General features: G+C 42.4%; 1 protein-coding gene across 1 annotated transcript in view; it reads right to left on the reverse strand.

Moving 5' to 3' along the window:
- LOC126416666 (serine/threonine-protein phosphatase 2A 65 kDa regulatory subunit A alpha isoform) overlaps positions 1-21,177 on the reverse strand; it is a 117,826-nt gene that overhangs the window by 87,840 nt on the left and 8,809 nt on the right. The window contains exon 3 of the mRNA XM_050084465.1: positions 1,655-1,874. Within this exon, the coding sequence (XP_049940422.1) occupies positions 1,655-1,874 (220 nt within the window). The remainder of the gene's footprint in view (positions 1-1,654; positions 1,875-21,177) is intronic.

Raw genomic sequence — 21,177 nt, forward strand, 5'->3', positions numbered from 1 at the left:
TCTGCAACACAGATCAAGTCTCTTGAAATTTCCTCACTAATCTGTATTTCGTCCAATCATTGGCAAAACGAACTTCGGGAAATTTTCATACGAATTCACGCAGACATTCCACACACGATTTCTGTTTTTGCGTAGTCCAACACAAGAAACACGTTGATTCTTCGTTTATACCATACCGAATGGAAACTCAACAGGAAACTCAAAACACCCCAACATTCAATCACAAGTGCACAAGGTATTTCTGCCTGAGGACTGGACCCAGTGACATACGGCCAAGGAATGACCTGGACTTGGTGCAGCTGCAATAATAATGTCTATCAACAATATTTAAAGCAATTAAATTTGACCAAAAACTCAAGAAAACACCAGTACACTTAGTAGCACAGGACAGAGGGTACACACAAACTATTGGTGTCTGAGAACTATGCACAGCGACAAGCGGCACACGCACAGGCAACAGCAAGAAAACGCACTGAGCATCCCATGGATCCCTACCAGGAGTCTTTCGTGAGACACCCTGTATGTCGAGTTAATTTCAATGGTTACATTTTGAAGAAAAATTGTCAACATCATTAAAAATTTCAGGCTTAGGTTGTTCTCGAATCACAATAAAAATTGGCATTTTCTCAGTTTCACAATAGCTCAATCGTCCAACTGAAGAACTGGTACATTTTGCAGTTTTCATTACTCAGTCAGATTTTTCCCTTTACATCATCTCTTAGAATAGTGAGTTCTGCCTTAACAGTACATGTGCCAACAATAATTTGTTTTTGACTTAGCCAAGAAATAACTTCACCTGCATGAGTGATCAAACACCCGATGAGCAACCAGTCATACTACTACTGTACTACTAAAGTCTGCATCACTACATCTGTCTGAACCTTTTACTGCTCATATATCAACAATAAACAAGGCTCTAATCAATTTCATCCACAATATATGAGTTTTTGTTTCAACTTCATGATGTCCTCAGAGAGAGCAGAATCAAATGATCTTAAAGAAAACTTTTCTGACCGGTGAGGTCAAGCTATGTTCCAACCATCAGTGCTCTAATTGCTTAACACAAATGGAAATTACTCTTCTCAGTACTTTCAACTACTGCTTTCAAATATTGTAGTCCCATCAATGATCTGGAATAAGATTTGCATTCTTCAAATCTAACAGATTCAATAAATTTATTTTGTATGCTTTTGGACATTTTTATTGGAATATAATCAAAATATTGCATTTTAAAAATTAAAGTTGTATGATGTGCTTTCAAATTTATCTTGAAATTAGATTTCAAGATTTTCGGTATCCTGTTTATCAACACATAACTTAGAAATCACTACAATGAATGATAAGCTTTTGATATGTGAGGATGAGTCTGCTTTACTTGTCTTGAATCCTGCACATTAAAAATGAATGGGACAGTTGTTCCAAAATCTTTCAGCTTGGTTGAAACTGTATGAACTTGCACACTTCTGGTATTATTTTAATATTCTTATTTTCGGCATATTACCTGCACACACATTTTACCAATTCAGTTTTTTTCAAAATTAAAATCCCCATGTTAAGTGAAATACAAGGACACCTTTAGAAACATTACAAAAATTTTTCCGCCTGATTATGTGTTACCTCCACCTGTTAAATTAGTGAAGACTGGACAAATTACCTTTGACTACAGCAGAAACTCGTGGATAGCACACACTGAATAGTCCACAAGCCGATGTCCGTGATGTAAACCAATCACCAGAAGCTAATCTCTGAACTAGGGGAACAAAATGTGCTTCAAGATCCTGTGGGCTGTGCTGCGATGATATAGCCCTCAGAGATTCAACAGCTTTGTCGCGCACAACTGTTTCTTCTACAGTAGCCAGGTTCTCCAATGGTGGCTGTGGAAAGAGAGAGAAAAAAAGGAAAGGAATGGACAAAGAAGAAGAAAATGTCTGTCACATGGAACTGACACATCACACTAAAAATTAAATCATCCTGACAATAGTTTTTTTACAAAGATAAATGATGTAGGCTTAAAAAAAAAAAAAATTATAAGAAGATATAAAAATAGCATTCTAACTGTGAAGATATCACTTTAACACCATTGCTGGGCAAACAACATGCACATTACAAGACTACTTACAGGAAAAGAACTGACAGTAGGGTGGATCTGAAAAATGTAGCTGTATTACAAACACGAAAAGGATGGTCTTATTAATATCAAAAAATTAATTTCTAATCAGGTGATTCTACGATCAGAGAGAAAATCTGACCTATAAAATGGATGACAAAATCAGTACTGATATGGTAAAGACAAAGGAGAACCTATGTGAAAACATTGGGAATCGTAGCAAAACAAATGTAAGAAAGTAATCCTTCATTCTCTCCCGACAATCTGTTTACATCTTGAGGTGTCAGGTGTTCTGCCAGGTATTTGTGTCATCCATGCACAATATCACCGTAACTCCTTATTTTCATCAGACCTGACACTGCTATTCGTCCCCCTTCATAGTGGGTTCTAGTCACTCTAGGGTCCATTCCATTACAACTGTCCTGAGATGTTCCATTTACGATCAGTGTGTGCGGTCACAAGATGGCGTTCCAATTTTCGGTGCGGTATGCCTGGTGGTCTGTTTGTGGTTCATTCCCCATGTTCGCAATCTCGCCTATAAAATAAAGCGTGTTGTTTTGCTGTTATATGGCTGAGTTTAAAAAGCAACCAATGGCAGAGCCAGAGGTATGTCACTGCTATTATCTGAAAGCTAAGACACCCTACAGGAAGGAAGCAGAAGCAGCCAAGCAGGCACACAATAATAAGTTCATTTCTGAAGTCTGCAACCTGTGCAAAGCAGCCTGGGAACTGGTTAATGAACGGACTCTGCCCTATTAAATGCCTACGGCCCTGATGATTATAAGAAATATTTTATTGGTGTTGGAAATAATGTAGGCCAAGTAGCAGATTTAGAAACTGATATTACAAGCAATATAAGCATCAGCAATAGTTTCACTTGACCAGGGGGTAGAAAGTACTCCTACAGGGCACAGCGAAAATTCTGAAAGATTTTGAACACACTGGTAGCGCATTTATATGTAAGGTATGTAATGAGCTACTCCGAAGGATACTGTATCTGATGTTGCAGAACCTTTGGTTGCTGTCATTAATGGATGCCTTTAGGTTGTACTTTTCCAAACTTTTAAAACTGGCAAAGACAGCATCAGTATATAAAAAAGGCAATCACAGCAGTCCACCCAGCTATAGACCAATTCTTGTAACTCCTATACTAGCAAAAGTGATTGAAACTATAATGAAATACCAACTTATATTATTACGAAGAGCGCCTCTTCCTGGATAACCAACACGGATTTAGAAGAGGGAAATCTACATTTACTGCAATGCTTAATGTAATAACGAAAATAATGGAAGCATTTGAAGAAAAGAACTGCATGGCTTTAATTCTTCTTGTATTTGATTGCATCTCTCATAAGACATTGTCGGAAAAATAAAAAATCTGATGGTATAAACGGCTTCATTTTTGAGACACTATTACCTTATCTACGAGACAGACGGTGGAGTGTTCATATCCAAATAGCGATGTCTCATGAGATGACACTAACACAGTATACTGCAGAGCTTTGTACTTGGCCTTCTACTCTTTTTAATGTCTGCCAATGACTTAAGCTGTCATGGTTGTACTCTGCTCTTTGCAGATGATACAACGTTAATGACTAAGGTTCAAAATTCAACAAAGGCACTGAAGGACACTGAAATTTTGTTTGAGGCAGCCAAAAGAAAGAAAATTTAATGAAATTTGATCAAGATAAAACCCAGAAAATATTATACAAACTTTGTGACAGTGGACCCACAGAAAATATTTACAGCATCAAACTCCAGGAAATTGCAAAGTACAACAAGTTGACGTGGACTGAACACACTGCACATGTGTGTTCTAATCTCTCAAGAGTAATTTATCCCCCCAGGAAACACAAATCACAATATATTATGCAGTGTTCCACAGACATCATATATGGACTGCTGCTGTGGGAGCATACTACTGGAAGTAAACACCTTGTTCCTATGCAAGAAGGCTGTAAAAAAAAATCAGGGTTCCCACAAGTACCCCCAAGGGAAATTCCCTGATTTGCAGACTAGTTTTAGAATATTTCACTGACAAATTTTGAGATCTGAAGGGTAAGTAAAGACGTTAACTTGACATCCGTCTTTGTAGCTACGGTAAAAGATACAGTAGTGCCAAAAAAGGAAATATCTAAATGAAACTTGCAAGCAGATGGCATTTCCTAATGTGAATAAAAATATTAAGTACTAACATCAAAATTTTTGTAATGAACTGTTTTTAGATGGAGAAAGCAAGCTAGATGGTATGTGTGTTTCATTAATACCACTGATGTTATTTCATTTCAATAAAACAAAACCCTTCCCCATAAACCATGGACCTTGCCGTTGGTGGGGAGGTTTGCGTGCCTCAGTGATACAGATGGCCATACCGTATGTGCAACCACAACGGAGGGGTATCTGTTGACAGGCCAGACAAACGTGTGGTTCCTGAAAAGGGGCAGCAGCCTTTTCAGTAGTCGCAGGGGCAACAGTCTGGATGATTGACTGACCTGGCCTTGCAACATTAACCAAAACGGCCTTGCTGTGCTGGTACTGCAAACGGCTGAAAGCAAGGGGAAACTACAGCCGTGATTTTTCCTGAGGGCATGCAGCTTTACTGTATGGATAAATGATAATGGCGTCCTCTTGGGTAAAATATTCCCGAGGTAAAATAGTCCCCCATTCGGATTTCCAGGCGGGGACTACTCAGAGGACACCCTTATCAGGAGAAAGAAAACTGGCGTTCAACAGATTGGAGTGTGAAATGTCTGATCCCTTAATCGGGCAGGTAGGTTAGAAAATTTTGTAAAAAGGAAATGGATAGGTTCAAGTTAGATATAGTGGGAATTAGTGAAGTTCGGTGGCAGGAGGAACAACACTTTTGGTCAGGTGAATACAGGGTTATAAATACAAAATCAAATAGGGGTAATGCAGGAGTAGGTTTAATAATGAATAAAAAAAATAGGAGTACAGATAAGCTACTACAAACAGCATAATGAACGCATTATTGTGGCCAAGATAGACACGAAGCTCACGCCTACTACAGTAGTACAAGTTTATACACCTAGAACAGCAGCAGATGGAAAACGGAGCAGCAACGCTCCAGCAGGTCGCAGGGAATGGGTGCGGACCACAGAGGAAGTGCCTGCAGCCGTTGGTGGAGGGAGAAGGCCATAGGCATAAATACTGGACCAGGTCCACTCGAGGAGTAGTCTCAGGTCGCACCTGATGAAGGCCACGAGCTACGTGACCGAAATATCGTGCAAGTACGACGCTGATATCCGGCAGAACACCCGACAACCCAAGATGTAATCCAAGAGTTGTTTCCCGTTCCTGTTGGCCTCCATATCCTCCCCAAATTTACCCATAACCTTTTCATACCCTTCTGTTCGATTTCCAATCCTGGCATTAAAATCACCCATGAGCAGAACACTGTCCTTGTCCTTTACTCTAACAACTACATCACTGAGTGCGTCATAAAAACTATCCATCTTATCTTGATCTGCCCCTTCACAATGCGAATATACTGACACAATCCTAATTTTCTTGCTAGACACTGTCAAATCTATCCACATCAGTCGTTCGTTTACATACCTTATTGCAACTACGCTGGGTTCCATTTCTTTCCTGATGTAAAGCCCTACACCCCATTGTGCTATTCCTACTTTGACTCCTGACAGGTAGACCTTGTATTTTCCCACTTCCTCTTCTTTCTCACCCCTTACCTGAATGTCACTAACAGCTAAAACATCCAACCCCATCTTACTTGCAGCCTCTGCCAGCTCTACCTTCTTCCCAGAGTAGCCCCCATTGATATTAATAGCTCCCCATCTCGTTACCATTTGTTTGCCGAGTCGTATCTTAGGAGTCCCTGGTTTGCCAATTAGAGGTGGGACTCCGTCACCTCCAAAGGCCCGAGGCATTTTGCTCTGATTGTTGCCAGCATCATATTTAAAGTACCAGGGAAGCAGGTTGCTAGCCTTACTTGCCCCGGGTGCCATTGAGTTTTACCCCTAACGGTTGAGAGACTAACCAGTGGATTTGGTAGTCTTTGCCATCTGAGCACAAAGGTGACCACTACTCAGAATATGTCTGAGATGCCCAGCCTTATTCCAAAGTAACTGGTATCCCGACTGTCAGGACCACTTACTTGGCCACTCATACGTTGCCCGTGGTTCATGAACTAGGACATGACAACAGAAACCCACACCATGAACCACGAAAGCGTTTCTGAAGAAGAGAAATTTGTTAACATCGAGTATAGATTTAAGTGTCACGTAGTTGTTTCTGAAAGTATTTGTATGGAGTGTAGCCATGTATGGAAGTGAAACATGGACGATAAATAGTTTGGACGAGAAGAGAATAGAAGCTTTCGAAATGTGGTGCTACAGAAGAATGCTGAAGATTAGATGGGTAGATCACATAACTAATGAGGAGGTATTGAATAGAATTGGGGAGGAGTATGTGGCACAACTTGACAAAAAGAAGGGACCGGTTAGTAGGACATGTTCTGAGGCATCAAGCGATCACAATTTTAGCACTGGAGAGCAGCGTGGAGCGTAAAAATCGTAGAGGGAGACCAAGAGATGAATACACTAAGCAGATTCAGAAGGATGTAGGCTGCAGTAGGTACTGGGAGATGATGAAGCTTGCACAGGATAGGGTAGCATGGAGAGCTGCATCGAACCAGTCTCAGGACTGAAGACCACAACAACAACAACAACAACAACAACAACAAAACGAAACACATATGGGGACAAAAATATTCATCCTTGGAGTGGTAATACAGATTTAAAATACCTTCACTGATTCCAGAAAAAATAGGCCTCTTGAAAGAAGTGTATTAGGTGGGAAGAATTGTGTAAACCAACAATATAGGTCACTGCCAATAAAATGTTGGTTCTGCTATGTTTATTACTGTCAGTTAGTATTCACTGTGTTACATCTATTATTTTACAGGTATTACGTGATTTGTCTTTCGAGCAATGAGTACATAGCGTACAAACTGCCAGAATTTTCTTCTTATCGTCCACAATTTCTAATATATAAACTACTTCTGAAGTGCGAAAATGTACTAGAATCAATAAACTGTCTATAAAATGCCACACCATGCAACGTTCTTGCAGTGACACAGACACAATTTCTGAAATACATCGCCCTTAGCCTCTGGCCTGGCGAGGAGCACTGAATGCCTAGGTCCATGGATAAACCACGAAAATCCGCTGCATTATGCCACGCACAAACACATTTGGATCGAATTTGTTTTGGTTTAGAGCGCAAAAAACAACTTGGGTCATATGCACCCAAGTCAAAACTATAGAACATGAAGACAGAGAGGAGTTAAAAAAGACATGTTGGTCCCAACTGACGTAAGAGAAGACAGCTAAAAACAGGCATGTGGAGAAAGGGCGAAAAAAGACACCATACAGAAACAGAGGTCCAAAACTAAAAATTAAATGGCCTTTGCCATATTGCTGTGGCGGATAAAAAGTAAAACAAGGTCGACAGCCCACGCGTCATTTGCTAAAATGGCTGATAACTCAGATGGCAAACCCAAGCGGGAATGTTAACAGTTAGAAAATGGGCATTCCGTCAGGAAGTGACAGTTAAAACTTGTGCAAAATTTGTACAAAGTGGTGGGGTAGCACCACTTATCAAGTGATTATGGCTAAAAAGGCAGTGCCCAATAGGCAGCCTAGTTAAAATGACCTCCTCCCAGCGGGATAGCTGAGAGCTCATCCGAGCCGCTGGGAGAATACGCTGGAGCTTATTCTCGTGAAGGGAGGACCATTGGCGATGCCAAAGGGACACCACCTCCTGACAGACGGCAATACAGAGATCATCGGAGGGTATATAGGAATTAGCGGGCTTAGGTATGAGGACTGCAGCCTTGGCAGCAGCGTCAGCAACCTCCCTTCCTGGCACACCATGACCAAGAATCCACAGATACACCACACTGGCTCCACAAAGAGTGAGCAAGTGACAGTTTTCCTGGAACCACTGCACTAAGAGATGGGCAGTGTACAGTGAACATAGACTTTGAAGGGTGCTGAGTGAGTCTGAGCAGAGGACACAATCGAAAAGGCTGAGTCACTTGATGTACTCCTTGGCCTGATACAGGGCAAAGAGCTTGGCGGTAAATACTGAGCAGTGTGCTGGAAGTCGCCAAGGGATCGGTACGAACAGGAGGGTGATTCGATTGGCACCCCAGGAAGTACCATTGAAGACAAGTAGGACATTGAGGAACCGCGTACAGGTAGCCGCCAGGTAAGACATATGGGAGGACCAAGACAGTTTCGTATCGAGCATGAGCCCTACGAATTTCGTAGTAATTTCAACGAACAGAAGGGGAAAAACCAATGGTGTCGTCAGAAATTCAAGAAGAGGTTTTCTCAGTGGAAAAGCAAAAGCCACTGTCGATGTTCCTGGAGTAAAGACAATCAAGACATTGCTGAAGACAATGCTCAGTGAGACAGGTCCGTAAAGAACAGCAATAGATGGCAAAATCGTCAACAAGGGGAACCAGAACTGCCAGGTGGGAGACAGGCCATTATAGGGTTAATGGCGATAGCAAGAGGATGACACTCAGGACAGAACCCTAAGGCACACAGTTTTCCCTCAATAAAGGTGTCCAACAAAGCCCTATGTGTAAGGAGTATGGACGACACCAGTTCTCCAGCATGTGTCGTAGGCCTTCTCCAAACGAAAAACACTGCCACAGTCTGGGATTTCCGCAGAAAACCATTCATGACATGGGTGGACAAAGTAAAGAGATGGTCAACTGCAGAACGCCGCACTGAAAACCCACACTGTGCATTCGTGACTCGAGCCACAATACCAGACAGGCATTAATCATACATTCCATCACCTTGGAAACGCAACTGGTAAGAGAGATGGAGCAGTAGCTAGAAAGAAGGTTTTTGTCCTTACTGGGGTTAGGTATGGGTATGACTGTGGCTTCATGCCAACCTCCAGGAAATGTGCCAGATGCGATTGTACGTGATAAGCAGAAAGTGCTTGCCCGCAAGAGGAAGGTGCTGCAACATCTGAATTTGTATGGCGTCTGGCCCTGGGGCAGAGGATTGGGATGAACTGAGAGCATGTTCTAGCTCCCTCACAGTAAAGGCGGCATTGTAGCACTCACAATTCAGAGAAGAGAAGGGTATCGCCCAAGCCGCCTCCACTTGTTTCCAATGGAGGAAGGCAGGGTGATAGTGGGAAGAGCTCGAAATATCTGCAAAATGGTGGCCCAAGGTGTTGGAGATAGCAATAGGGTCCATGGTGACATTGTCTGCTACTGCCAGGCCAGAAATTGGCGAATGGATCTTGGTCCAGCCATCAGAGGTTGGCCCACACAACAGAGGAAGGGGTTGAACTGTTAAAATAACTAGTGAATGAAATCCAGCTAGCTCTTTTGCTATCCTGAAGAATATAACGACACTGTGCACACAACTGTTCATAATGAATGCAGTTTGCCATCGTAGGATGACAGTCAAAAATGCAGAGAGCATGTCTCCACGCACGAATTGCGTCGCAACATGCCTCAGTCCACCACAGGACTGGGGCACAACATGGTAAAGAGGAAGTGCGAGGAATGGAATGTTCTGCAGCAGAAAGGATAACGTTTGTGAGATATTCCACCTCGTCATCACAACTGGGAAAATCTTGTTCTTCGAAGGTCGCCAGGGAGGAGTAAAGCTGCCAGTCAGCCTTACTAAGCTGCCATTTGGGTGTGCACGCAGATAGCACATGGGAAATGGTCACTCTAGTAGGTGTCAGAAAGAACGGACCACTCAAGACGATAGGCAAGCTGGGCAGTGCAGAAGGATAGGTCCAAATGGGAATAGGTGTGCAAGGAGTCAGAAAGGAAAGTGGGTGCTCCAGTGTTAAGTCAGAAGAGGTTAAGTTGGTTAAGAAGGTCAGCAAAGAGGGCACCTGTCTGACAGGTACTGGGAGAACCCTAAAGGAGATGATGTGCATTTAAGTTACTGGGTAGCAAAAATAGGGGAAGTAGCTGCTTAGTAAGCTGGAGGAAATCTGCCCTGGTGACATCGAATGACGGACGGACATAAATGGTACAGAGGGAAAAAGTCTGGTGGGGAAGGAAAAGGCAATCTGCAAAAGCTTGAAGATGGGTAGACTGTGAATATCATCCCGTATCAGCAGCATGATGCCCTCATGAGATGGAATGCTGACCTTAGGGGGAGGTTAAAACGAACTAGTAAGAAATACGAAAGCTCAAACCGGTTGTGAGGTCGCGATTTTGTTTCCTGACGGCAGAGTACTAGGGGACGCTGCAATGCTAAAAGCAGCTGTAAATCCTCTGTGTGGGACCACAGGCCGCGAACGTTCCATTGGAGGGGGCTCATGATGAGGAAGAGATGGAGTGTCACGTAGGCGGCTGCAAAGTGACAGCCTGTGAAGAGTCGCTACTACAGGGCACAGAAGCAGGAGGATCCTACTCCATGGGGTCAACAGGAGCACTGGATTGCTTGTTTTGTCAGTCTGTGGAGTCCAACACTGAAAAACGGTTGGTGGTGCACACTGGCCACACAGAGGCCAGTCACGCTAAGGTAATCACATGGTGACACCATCAAAGAGGATCTGCAAGTCGGTGAAAGAGAAGACCGTTTGCCTTTGTTGGACTACTTCGAGCCTTTCCAGTTAGAGGAAGACTCGGGTGTTGGTTGGCTGGAGGGACGTATAAGTCTTCATGGAAGTAATCGTTCTGTCCTTTCCGGCCTATCAGTTGTGGAGCTGATGGCTTTGCCCCTTGAGGAAAGAGTTTGATGGCTTATTGCACAGCTGGATGGGGGCATGGCGATGCTACTTGGACACCGGGTGATTTCACAACCTCAGAGCTGAATTAGAGGGGTCACACATCTGATTGGCTGTGCCCTTTATGGAGTGAGGGGTAACAAGAACAAAAATATAGGTGCCACACGGGAGAATGCAGGATTTGCGACTAGCCAATTACTTGCGAGCGAATGTGTAAGGCACTTTTTCCTTTACCCGTATCTCTTTGACAGCCAGCTCATCAAGACATGCAGGACAATCCCGATAGGAGGCGGCATGGCTGCCATTGCAGTTGATACAGTGGGGAGGAGCTGGACAAACATCCTCATGCGCTTACCTACCACAGGTTACACATTTGGCTGGGTATCGACAAGACATTCTAGTGTGGTTGAAACGATGACACTGATAGCAGCGCATTGGGTTCGGAATGTATGGCCGAAATGTGATACTTTCATAGCCTGATTTGATCTTTGACAGAAGAACCACTCTTTCAAAGAAGGGAAGAAGAAAAAAAAAAGTGCAGGCGGGCACTAAGGAGGAACCTACTTTTTTCATTACCCGGTGGATGGCAATGACACCCTGATCAGAGAGGTAAGATTGGATTTCGGCCTTGGTTAGACCATAGAGCAGCCAAGTGTAAATAACACCACAGGAAGAATTCAAAGTTCTATGGGCCTCAACATGAACAGGGTAGCCATGGAGAAGCGAGGTGGCAAGCAGTTGTTGTGCTTGAGAATCAGAAGTGGTCTCCAAAAGCAAAGTGCCATTCCATAAACAAGAGCAGGATTTCACACGACTGGCAACTCCATCAACACCTTTCTGAATAATAAGGGGATTTACCATGGTGAAGGACTGACCGTCTTCAGTATGTGAGACCGCGAGGAACTCCGGTGCAGCAGGAAGGGTCTTTGAATCATTAGCTTCATTTCGTTTATGTTTTGTAGCTGTTGATTGTGAAGATGATTGACTCATTACGAGATAATCCTCACGATTGCCAGCGTCTCCGACAGCGTGCTCCTTCCAACTGGGGAGGGGGGGGCTTCACAAGCAGGCGCACCTACCTCAGGTGATTGTTCACACTTAGGTCACACCTTCCGAACATCTGACAGAGGGACCAATCGGCAATGCGGGAAGGCAGCAGCTCAGGCTATCCCCCGCCATAGGCCTATCCTGTACCAGGGGGTACGTGCGAACCCTACCTATCAACCTGAGGTTGGAAATTACGCGTTACCCAGTCACCCGTTATGCGTCAGATACATGGGCCAGCCTTCAGGAGGGCACAGGGAGGAAGAAGAAAAAGAGAAACCTCAAATGCCGCAGTGGAGGAAAGAGAGAAGGGAAACACAGAAAGGAAAAGCAAGTGAAAAACAATGGTGAGACTGTTCTTACGTCAGCGACAGATAATGCACAACATTCCCAATAACACCCCAGACATGTTCCCCAAGGGAGGGGAAAAAGAATAGCAAGAAGATAGACATACAGCACAGAAGGGAAAAATGCTGCAAAAGCTGGAGCCCGATAGGAGCCAGGCACAAACCTGATGAAGAGTGGAGTCCCCTGGGGTGCAAACAGACCTGGCCTGCGGTCAGGTCAGTGAGACTAGACCTGATGGGCAGGACCTGCATGTTAATGGGAAACGAAGGTTTCAGACCAGCAGTCCGATCCGTTAGAGATACCCACAGAAACAGCCTGCAGTTTTGGCCTTTTACAGAAATCCACTGGTGTGGCCAGCTATTCAGAAGTCACAGACAGTATGTAGATGAAATGGGACCACGATGATCAATTCAAGCAACAGATAACTTGTGCAAATACTCTGAGAATCAATAATGAGGATGGGTAACAACAAAAGATGATCAATGAGCCGCAGACAGGCATGTAGGAAAGACAATCACAATCTCTCAACAAATTTTTCGACTGTTAGCCTTTGTCAGAAAACAAGCGCGCACACACACATTCACACAGAAAACGGTCCCCCCCCCCCCCCCCCCCACACACACACCACTCTTGCACACATGACTGCTGTCTCCGGCAGCTGTGTCTATAATCTCTGAGAATCGGATCCAAACAAACCACTCCTCACACCTCCGTGCCTCTCATCTGTAGCTGCTAGGCTACAGGCGACAAGCGGTGGAAGCACTGACTGCAAACTGAGGGGAGTGGTAGGAAGGGGAGAAGTAGTAGGGATGAGGGAGTAGGCAAGCAGCAAACGTGCTCAGCCGCACCCAACCACTGACGATGCATGGCATCTCACAAACCATTTCATCTAATGAGACAAAAAATGAGATTTTTCAAGTGTTTTTTCCAAATATTCCTGATTTCTCTGACACATTTGAAATTGCCTGATATCCCCTGCTTTCCAGGACCTGTGGCAACCCTGATAAATCTTGCTGCAAGACATTTGACCAGTGCAGACCCATTTTCAAGCAGCTGGGATTAATGACAATATTGGCCAGTATGTATTCAAGAATCTTGTCTACATACAAGAAAACCAAGGACCCTTCTACAAGAGACACCCAACTACAACAAAGGAAATAAGGCCGACATTGATATTGTAAACTTTCGTCCAAGTAAGACTCTTGACAGTTTTCTCACTGCACCCCTGAAGATGTTCACCCACCTCCTGCCAGATGTTCAAACATTGCCATTGAGGATGTTCAGATTTAGACTGATGCGTGTGCTCACGCAATAATCACTATATTCTGCAAATGAATTTTTCTCTACAACTGAAATTGTAGACTGTCAACATGATACCACCACATGTGAAGTCACGAACTGGAAATAGTTAAGAGCTGTCTAGATGTTTATAACATCATTGTTGTGTAATGTTTCTTGTATGTTATCTTAGTTTTAGTAATGGTTTCAATACATAAACACTAAAATGTCACAGAAAGATAGGCTAATGGGAAATGGACAAGAAACCCATTACCACCGATATAGAAATCAAGGCTGCATGTGAGATTGTCTGGGCAAGATGAAGTCTCAGGGTTGGGCACAGAATGATAATTGGATCCTTTTATAATTCAGAAGACCACTCTCCAGATGTAACCAAAAACTCTAGAGGAAACCTCAGTTCATTTGTACATAAGTTCCCCAATCATATTGTAATCATCGGTGGATACTTTAACCACCAAACAATTAAATGAGAAAATTATAGTTTCGTTAGAAGTGGCCATGGCAAGACATCATGTGAAACTTTACTAAATGCCTTCTCTGAAAACTATCTAGAATAGACAGACAGGAACCCAACTCAGAGAAATATATTGGATCTAATGGCAACAAATAGACCTGACCTCTTTGAGGATGTGTGCATGAAAACTGGTACCAGTGACCATGATCAGTTGTAGCAACAATGATTACCAAAGTGCAAAGGACAACGAAAACAAGCAGAAAGATATACATGTTCAGTAACTTATATAAAAAATAGGTAGTGTCATATATCAATGAGGAACTTCAAACTTTCAGTACAGGACAGGATCATGTACAGGAATTCTCACTTAAGTTTAAAAGAATAGCTGACCATGCATTGGATAGGTAAGTACCCAGTAGAACAGTTCATAATGGAAGGGAACCTCTGTAGTATATAGTCACTGCAAAGAAACTTCTAAGGAAACAGATTACTGCACAATAAGTATAAAACAAATAGTAGGGCTAGAGACAGAGATATCATCATCATCATCATCATCATCATCATCATTTAAGACTGATTATGCCTTTCAGCATTCAGTCTGGAGCATAGTCCCCCTTATAAAATTCCTCCACGATCTCCTATTCAGTGCTAACATTGGTGCCTCTTCTGATGTTAAACCTATTACTTCAAAATCATTCTTAACCGAATGCAGGTACCTTCTCCTTGGTCTGCCCCGACTCCTCCTACCCTCTACTGCTGAACCCATGAGTCTCTTGGTAATCTTGCTTCTCCCATGCATGTAACATGACCCCACCATCTAAGCCTGTTCGCCCTGACTGCTACATCTATAGAGTTCATTCCCAGTTTTTCTTTGATTTCCTCATTGTGGACACCCTCCTGTCATTGTTCCCATCTACTAGTACCTGCAATCATCCTAGCTACTTTCATATCCGTAACCTAAACCTTGTTGATAAGGTAACTTGAATCCACCCAGCTTTCGCTCCCATACAACAAAGTTGGTCGAAAGATTAAACAGTGCACAGAGATGCTGAATGAAATTAATTTGGCTATGAAAAGAGCAATGCTTGATGCCTTCAATGGCTACCACAGCACAATATTGTCAAGTGATCTTTCTCAGAAACCAAAGAAATTCTGGTCATATGTAAAGGCTATTATTAGCACCAAAGTTAGTTTCCAGTTCCTAACGAATAATACAGGAAATGAAATTGGGGGGGGGGGTTACAAAACAAAAGCAAAAATGCTTAACTCCATTTTCAAATGTTGGCTGAAATCGTTGAAACTGAACAAAGCTCCATGGTCCAAAGAAATCCTTATCAGATTCTACACTGAATTTGTGATTGAGTTAGCCCCTCTTCTAAATATAATGTAGCACACATCCCTCGAACAAAAAACCATGCCCAGTTCTTGGAAAACAGCGCAGGTTGCAACTGTCTACAAGAAGGGTAGTAGAAGTGATCCACATAACTACCATTCAGTATTCTTGACAGCAATTTGTTATAGAATCTTAGGACATATTCTGAGCTTCAACATAATGAGGTATCTTTAACATAAATACCTCGACAATTCCAACAGGTACGGATTTCGAAAACATCGATCATGTGAAACCCAACTTGCAGCTTTCTCACACGACATACTGAAAGCTTTGGACCAAGGCAACTCGGTAGATGCAGTGTTTCTTAATTTCTGGAAAGCATTTGACTCAGTACTGTACCTACGCTTATTGTCAAAAGTACGATTATATGGGGTATTAACTGAAATATTTGACTGGATTGAGGACCTTTTGGTAGGCAGGACACAGCATGTAATCTTGGATGGAAAGTCATCGTCAGATGAAGTAACTGCAGGTGTGCCTCAGGGAAGTGTATTGGGACCCTTGCTGTTTTTGTTGTATATTAATGACCTTGCAAACTATATTAACAATAAAATCGGGCTTTTTGCAGATGATGCAGTTGTCTATAATGAAGTACTACCTGAAAGACATTGCATAAATATTCAGTCAGATCTTGATAAGATTTCAACGTGGTGCAGCGATTGGCAACTTGCTCTAAATGGTGCTGAAGGAACTGAAATAGCACTCTTTAAGACAGATGTAAACTATCCCAAGACGTCTATTAACAAGTTACAAGAACCAGCTTTAAATGATTACTCTAGGAATACACTACAACCTCTGCGAGTCACTCACATAGGTACCATGAGGAAAAAATTAGAATAATTACAGCACGCACAGAGGTATTCAATCAATCATTCTTCCCACACTCCATATATGAATGGAAGAGGAAGAAACACTAATAACTGGTGCAAGATAACATACCTTCTGCCATGCACCATATGGTGGTTTGCAAAGTATAGATGTAGCTGTAAACCTGTCCAGCCACAGTCAGTGAATTATAATGACTTTTAGTCTGATTGAAACTACCTGATGGTTGACGCTTTACACACTGGAGCTGCCTTCTTCTGAACACAGTGTTGAACATCATGCTCAAACTATTCCCCATTGCCGAACTACCACACCAGGTGCTCACTTCACTTCCATTGTTTGGCTTGGGCGTATTATTCTATTACCATCGTTGTTCATGTATTTTTTTTGTGTAGTTTTATCATGTCTGATGAAATGTGAAAGAAAAGGGGTAGACCCAGGATACACGTCAGAGAAGAAAGCCGAAAATGGTGGACCCCTCTTACTGGTTTCCAAAGTAGCCACGTGAACTGCAGGTGCAGTTAAGGTTAGTGAACAAATCGTACATCGTATTAATATGAAATGACTGTACTTTGTATTAATAAAGAGAAATACAAAACAGAAAGAACTGAAGCAGGACCCTCTTGTCTTCATACGCCAAGCAACAAATAAAGTATGTAGAAACGCGTAACAAACCTGGATGCTTTCACACACGAGATGGTTTAGTGTCACAGATAAAATTATCATACAACAGACTGGCCTATGTTAGATAAGCTTTGTACAACAAGCTTTTTGAAGGCTGAAGATCAACGTTGGGACTGGTTCTGCAGAAAATAAGTTTTAAATTATATATATATATATATATATATATATATATATATATATATATATATATATATATATATATATATATATATATATATATATAAAAAGAAAGATGATGAAACTTACCAAACAAAAGCGCTGGCAGGTCGATAGACACACAAACAAACACAAACATACACACAAAATTCTAGCTTTCGCAACCAATGGTTGCCTCGTCAGGAAAGAGGGAAGGAGAAGGAAAGACAAAAGGATATGGGTTTTAAGGGAGAGGGTAAGGAGTCATTCCAATCCCGGGAGCGGAAAGACTTACCTTAGGGGGAAAAAAGGACAGGTATACACTCGCACACACACACATATCCCTTTCGGGCAGAGATGTCAGTCGGGGCAGATGTACAGAGGCAAAGATGAAGTTGAAAGACAGGTGAGGTATGAGCGGCGGCAAATTGAAATTAGAAATTAGCGGAGATTGAGGCCTGGCGGATAGCGAGAAGAAAGGATATGCTGAAGGGCAAGTTCCCATCTCCGGAGTTCTGACAGGTTGGTGTTAGTGGGAAGTATCCAGATAACCCGGACGGTGTAACACTGTGCCAAGATGTGCTGGCCGTGCACCAAGGCATGTTTAGCCACAGGGTGATCCTCATTACCAACAAACACTGTCTGCCTGTGTCCATTCATGCGAATGGACAGTTTGTTGCTGGTCATTCCCACATAGAACGCTTCACAGTGTAGGCAGGTCAGTTGGTAAATCACGTGGGTGCTTTCACACGTGGCTCTGCCTTTGATCGTGTACACCTTCCGGGTTACAGGACTGGAATAGGTGGTGGTGGGAGGGTGCATGGGACAGGTTTTACACCGGGGGCGGTTACAGGGGTAGGAGCCAGAGGGTAGGGAAGGTGGTTTGGGGATTTCATAGGGATGAACTAAGAGGTTGCGAAGGTTAGGTGGACGGCGGAAAGACACTCTTGGTGGAGTGGGGAGGATTTCATGAAGGATGGATCTCATTTCAGGGCAGGATTTGAGGAAGTCGTATCCCTGCTGGAGAGCCACATTCAGAATCTGATCCAGTCCCGGAAAGTATCCCGTCACAAGTGGGGCACTTTTGGGGTTCTTCTGTGGAAGGTTCCGGGTTTGAGGAGATGAGGATGTGGCTCTAGTTATTTGCTTCTGTACCAGGTCGGGAGGGTAGTTACGGGATGCAAAAGCTGTTTTCAGGTTGTTGGTGTAATGGTTCAAGGATTCCGGATTGGAGCAGATTCGTTTGCCACGAAGACCAAGGCTGTAGGGAAGGGACCGTTTGATGTGGAATGGGTGGCAGCTGTCATAATGGAGGTACTGTTGCTTGTTGGTGGGTTTAATGTGGACGGACGTGTGAAGCTGGCCATTGGACAGGTGGAGGTCAACGTCAAGGAAAGTGGCATGGGATTTGGAGTAGGACCAGGTGAATCTGATGGAACCAAAGGAGTTAAGGTTGGAGAGGAAATTCTGGAGTTCTTCTTCACTGTGAGTCCAGATCACGAAAATGTAATCAATAAATCTGTACCAAACTTCGGGTTGGCAGGCCTGGGTAACCAGGAAGGCTTCCTCTAAGCGACCCATGAATAGGTTGGCATACGAGGGGGCCATCCTGGTACCCATGGCTGTTCCCTTTAATTGTTGGTATGTCTGGCCTTCAAAAGTGAAGAAGTTGTGGGTCAGGATGAAGCTGGCTAAGGTAATGAGGAAAGAGGTTTTAGGTAGGGCGGCAGGTGATCGGCGTGAAAGGAATATATATATATATATCACACACACTGTAAAATGTTAATGGGAAGAGAAGACATAGATGCATGGCGATTCAGATTTTTGCATGAAATATAAGGCATTAATTTCAAGGGCATTATTTAGATTGATGAAACATAGGTGAATGCAGAACACACTGTTCCAAAAGGTTGGACTGACAAAGGTCGTGACTTGCTCTTTCTACATTGGTACCTACCATGGCTTTATTCCTCACTGTCAACTGCTTTTCAGATCCAACAAAATGTCAAGAGTATCCTGAAGATATTAATCATGAAACATTTTTAAATTGGTTCAAAAAATATGTTGTTACCAAGCTTAGAAAATCTGTCAATGATTGTTCTCGACAATGTCCCATACCATTCAGTTTTCAAAAGTAAAGACTCCAATCCAATCTCGAAAGGAAGACATCTATTGGTTATGACAACACAGATTCATAATACTACCATCCTATAACTGCCCCTTTAACACAATTGAATTCATGTGGGTGCAAGTAAGAGAATATGTCGCTCACGAATATAAAAATGTTACTTGGAGTGAAGTTGAGAAACTGACTATTCAGGCCATGGAAAATGTCACCGAAATAGACTAGAAGGCTGTTGTGATGCATAAGAAGGGAGTAACTGACGAAGTGTGTAATAATGAAGGTCTTCTCGAAGGTAGTGTTATGGAACTTTATTACTGCTTCTAGCTACTCATCCACTGGTGACTCTCTAGTGAGTGGTATCCACCTTGTTTTGGGCAATACAGCTGCCTGCAGCTCGCAATTGCTGAAGGTATGTGCACAAGAAAGTTTCCTTACTTTATTTCTGTGCCATGCCTGTGTTGCCTATGAAGTGTAACGTGTCAGTTCTTGAAGCCAGTGTGCGGGTAGTTTCTTGTAACCAATGAAACTGAAAAATAATAATTTGCTTTTAACACTGATTTCTCTCTTTGAGTTTGCTTGTAGACATTAGCTTTAACTGCCATGAAAAAATGATCTTTACGAATAGTTCTGTAGCAAGTTGTTGACCGCCATTTTCTCGGGTACACTGCATACCACAAGGTTGTGGGTGAAATAGGAATTCAGTCAGCCAAAATCAGTTGTCAACAGAGCACCTCACAATGGCCAATGCCAACATTGCTTCGTATTACATGTAAGAAAAGGGACACCTCACACTTTCAATAATACTGTCAATCCACCATTATGCTGACCACTTGAGGGCACGTATTGATGTATACTAGAAATATTGACAATTAGTACTGATGGACCCAAAAATATTCTCTATATGTACTGAGCATGTGGGGTCGAGCATTGACGGTTTGACACTATTTGTCATTCAGGTATTGGCACGGCCTCAAGGACCAGCCACACAGCACAGCGCTACTGTGACCTCTTCATGTTTTCAGTTCACCTTTGATTATATCTTCAGATTCAATTTTTGTAGCAGCCTTAACAGAAAACAGTTTTAATAGCACTATGCAGTAGCAATCTTATTTATCACTTTACAGGGTCAATAGAGGACTCCCCATGGCATTATTTTTTTCTTTAATTTTGAAACATTGTAGGCCTCATCATGTACATGCAATGGCTATGATACACATGTCAGCCTCACCATATTATTTACATTAATTACCTGAATATATCACTGCAGGGCAGATATACTTACTTCACAGGCTTCAATAACATTTTCTCTAACTGTGTTTAATAACATTAAAGTACTAAATTTTGAACATTCGAACGATCTGCCTGTTGCCAGAAATCTCAGTTCTACCTAATCTCTCGATGACTGTGATTGCCTCTCCTATTGACGAATTCCAGTTTTTTGTTTTATATTACCAACATCAATAATTTGTCATAAAATGCAGGATTGATACAAAAATTGTTTGACATCTTTTGTTTCTGTGGTAACGATTTTAGCCAGTCAATCAACATACAAGTAGTTTCTTTCTAAACTCTTCTTGAATGTATTGGCCACTTTTTGTTTTTTTTGTTTTCTGTTGTTTACTAACTACAGCTAAAATAATTGCAGCACACACACTTTCTTTTCAGTGTTTTGACTTTTTAAGTTTGTAAAATGATAAAAACAGAAGGAACTAACTTCAAATGCCAAAACATCTGTACTTTAGTAAAGCACTTGTTCAGAGTGTGGCAACATAGTTTGTGGAAACCGACAATCAGAATAAACACTCTACTGAAGCAATTGTGTTAGTTTGAAGTTTGTTACTTCAGGTGTTTTCACATCAAACTAGTTTGCCCCCAGAGTGGAATAATGTCAAGCAAATATAACCTTGTAAAATTGCATTAATGATGGTGTGTGGATTTGTTTAATATTTTAAAGATATGACAGACTAGTATTGCCAATAAATACTGAACATGCGCAGACCTGT

Source organism: Schistocerca serialis, chromosome 8, assembly GCF_023864345.2.
Source record: "Schistocerca serialis cubense isolate TAMUIC-IGC-003099 chromosome 8, iqSchSeri2.2, whole genome shotgun sequence".
In the NCBI taxonomy this organism is placed as follows: domain Eukaryota; kingdom Metazoa; phylum Arthropoda; class Insecta; order Orthoptera; family Acrididae; genus Schistocerca; species Schistocerca serialis.